At 42.0% G+C, this 1,604-nt stretch overlaps 1 protein-coding gene across 1 annotated transcript; it reads left to right on the top strand.

Annotated features, from left to right (window-relative positions):
- Positions 1 to 184: 184 nt before the first annotated feature.
- LOAG_15417 (hypothetical protein) lies at positions 185 to 1,574 on the top strand (the record flags this gene model as incomplete). The annotated part of the gene is made up of 4 exons (XM_003150908.1): positions 185 to 322; positions 582 to 994; positions 1,189 to 1,373; positions 1,462 to 1,574. The coding sequence occupies 4 exons, from the start codon at positions 185 to 187 to the stop codon at positions 1,572 to 1,574; spliced, it is 849 nt and encodes a 282-aa protein (XP_003150956.1).
- Positions 1,575 to 1,604: the final 30 nt, after the last annotated feature.

The following is a 1,604-nucleotide window of genomic DNA, read 5'->3' as shown; positions in this document are numbered from 1 at the left end:
GCTGTATTGTAGGGCTAAACTACGATGATTATGGTGTTGATGTATTTTATTGGTAAGTACTTTTTTTTATTGTTTTATTATCTCAATTTAGTTTAATTAGACGTGTGAGATTTGAACAACCGTTTCAAATTTTGTTGCGTATAAATTGTTGCACAATTTTAAAATTTATAACCCTTTTCAGCTAATGGAAGGCGAATTTGTAAATGCTTCCGGAATTGGCCCAAATCTGCCAAATTTGGCAGATCTCAAGAAGTACCTGCGTGAAGAGAAGCCGCTTTATTTCCAGGTATTGGAACAATATTTGCGAAATGCGGCAAATGTGGTATGTTTATTTTTTGGCCTGAAATTTACTTGTGGTGAGGTGAGGCATGATACATTTATACTACTTACGACCTAATTTTTGCCATTATTGCTATTATTGCTGTCAGAATTGGTGCAAGAAGACTGGGTAAAGGTTAGGTAATAGATGGTTCATCTTTTAGTAAAGCCTCTTAGTTATGTAATGGAAATGTCAATAGAGAGCATTCAATGTAAGAAGTGAAAACGCTCCATTGAATTTTATAACCGATATTCCTTTTTAGATAAACAATTTAACAGCGAGACTTGAGAGGAGTGACCACCAAGATGATGGCGAAGAAGGAGCGGAAGTCCCGAGAGCGGGTTTGTTTCGCCGCGCAAGTCCTCCGCTACGTCGGGAGCAACAGGAAGTGCTCCACGAGCTCCTGGAGCGCGAGCAAGAAATGGAGCGGCAGCGAGAAAACGAAGAGCGGCTCGCGCTCCAACTCCTCGAGCAACAGCAAGAAAATGAAGACCAAGAAATGATGGAACCAGTATCGGCACTGGTTTACGATGAGGAGGGAGAGGAGAGGCTGGCGGAGTGGCGGCAGGTACCACACGAGCCATCCCCCTATGGGGAAAGTGTCAATATGGTACCGAGAGCGCAAGCAGCGGTCACGGAACGTAGGGAAATGGAAGAAGTCCGTGAAATTGTACTGTAAGTTCACTTTCCAAGCTGTACAAATGCGATGAAAAGACGCGTAATATAAAATGTCGAACCAATTGATCAGCTTATCGTTAAAAAATACATAGCGTAAATTATTTCACAATGCGAATATCCTAATTAGGATGGAAAATTAAGCACATGACAAATTTTGCGGGATGATTTTCGCTTACGAATACATGTTTCAGACGTTCCAGGACCGTGCGAGTCCCGGTTGCAATGCAACGAGGCCGCGAGGTGGAACCAGCAAGTCCGGAGGCCTTCCATGTGCCGGTAGTGGAAGGTTTGCCGGCACAATATCAAGAACTGCTGGTTGTGCCAGAAATCGACCCATATACAGTGATTAGGAATGCTGACGGGTCGGTAATAATTGGTAAGTTCAACTTATTTCATCACTAAATTTAAATTTGATACGGGTGATTTGTATAAATGTTTCTTTCTAATGCATGTCATCTTTTCAGAATGCGGCATCTGTCCTAAGGAATTCGGGACGCTAAAGGGATGGCGAATTCACGCCGCCAAAATGCATCGGCAAAATGGTGAATTCAACTCGAAATATTATTGCTTAGATTAAGCCTAGTTTTTGAAAGAATTCTATTTAACG

Source organism: Loa loa, assembly GCF_000183805.2.
Source record: "Loa loa unplaced genomic scaffold supercont3.1933, whole genome shotgun sequence".
NCBI classification, from domain to species: domain Eukaryota; kingdom Metazoa; phylum Nematoda; class Chromadorea; order Rhabditida; family Onchocercidae; genus Loa; species Loa loa.
The sequence above is the reverse complement of the archived record's forward strand: the minus strand, read 5'-3'. Positions and strand labels throughout refer to the sequence as shown.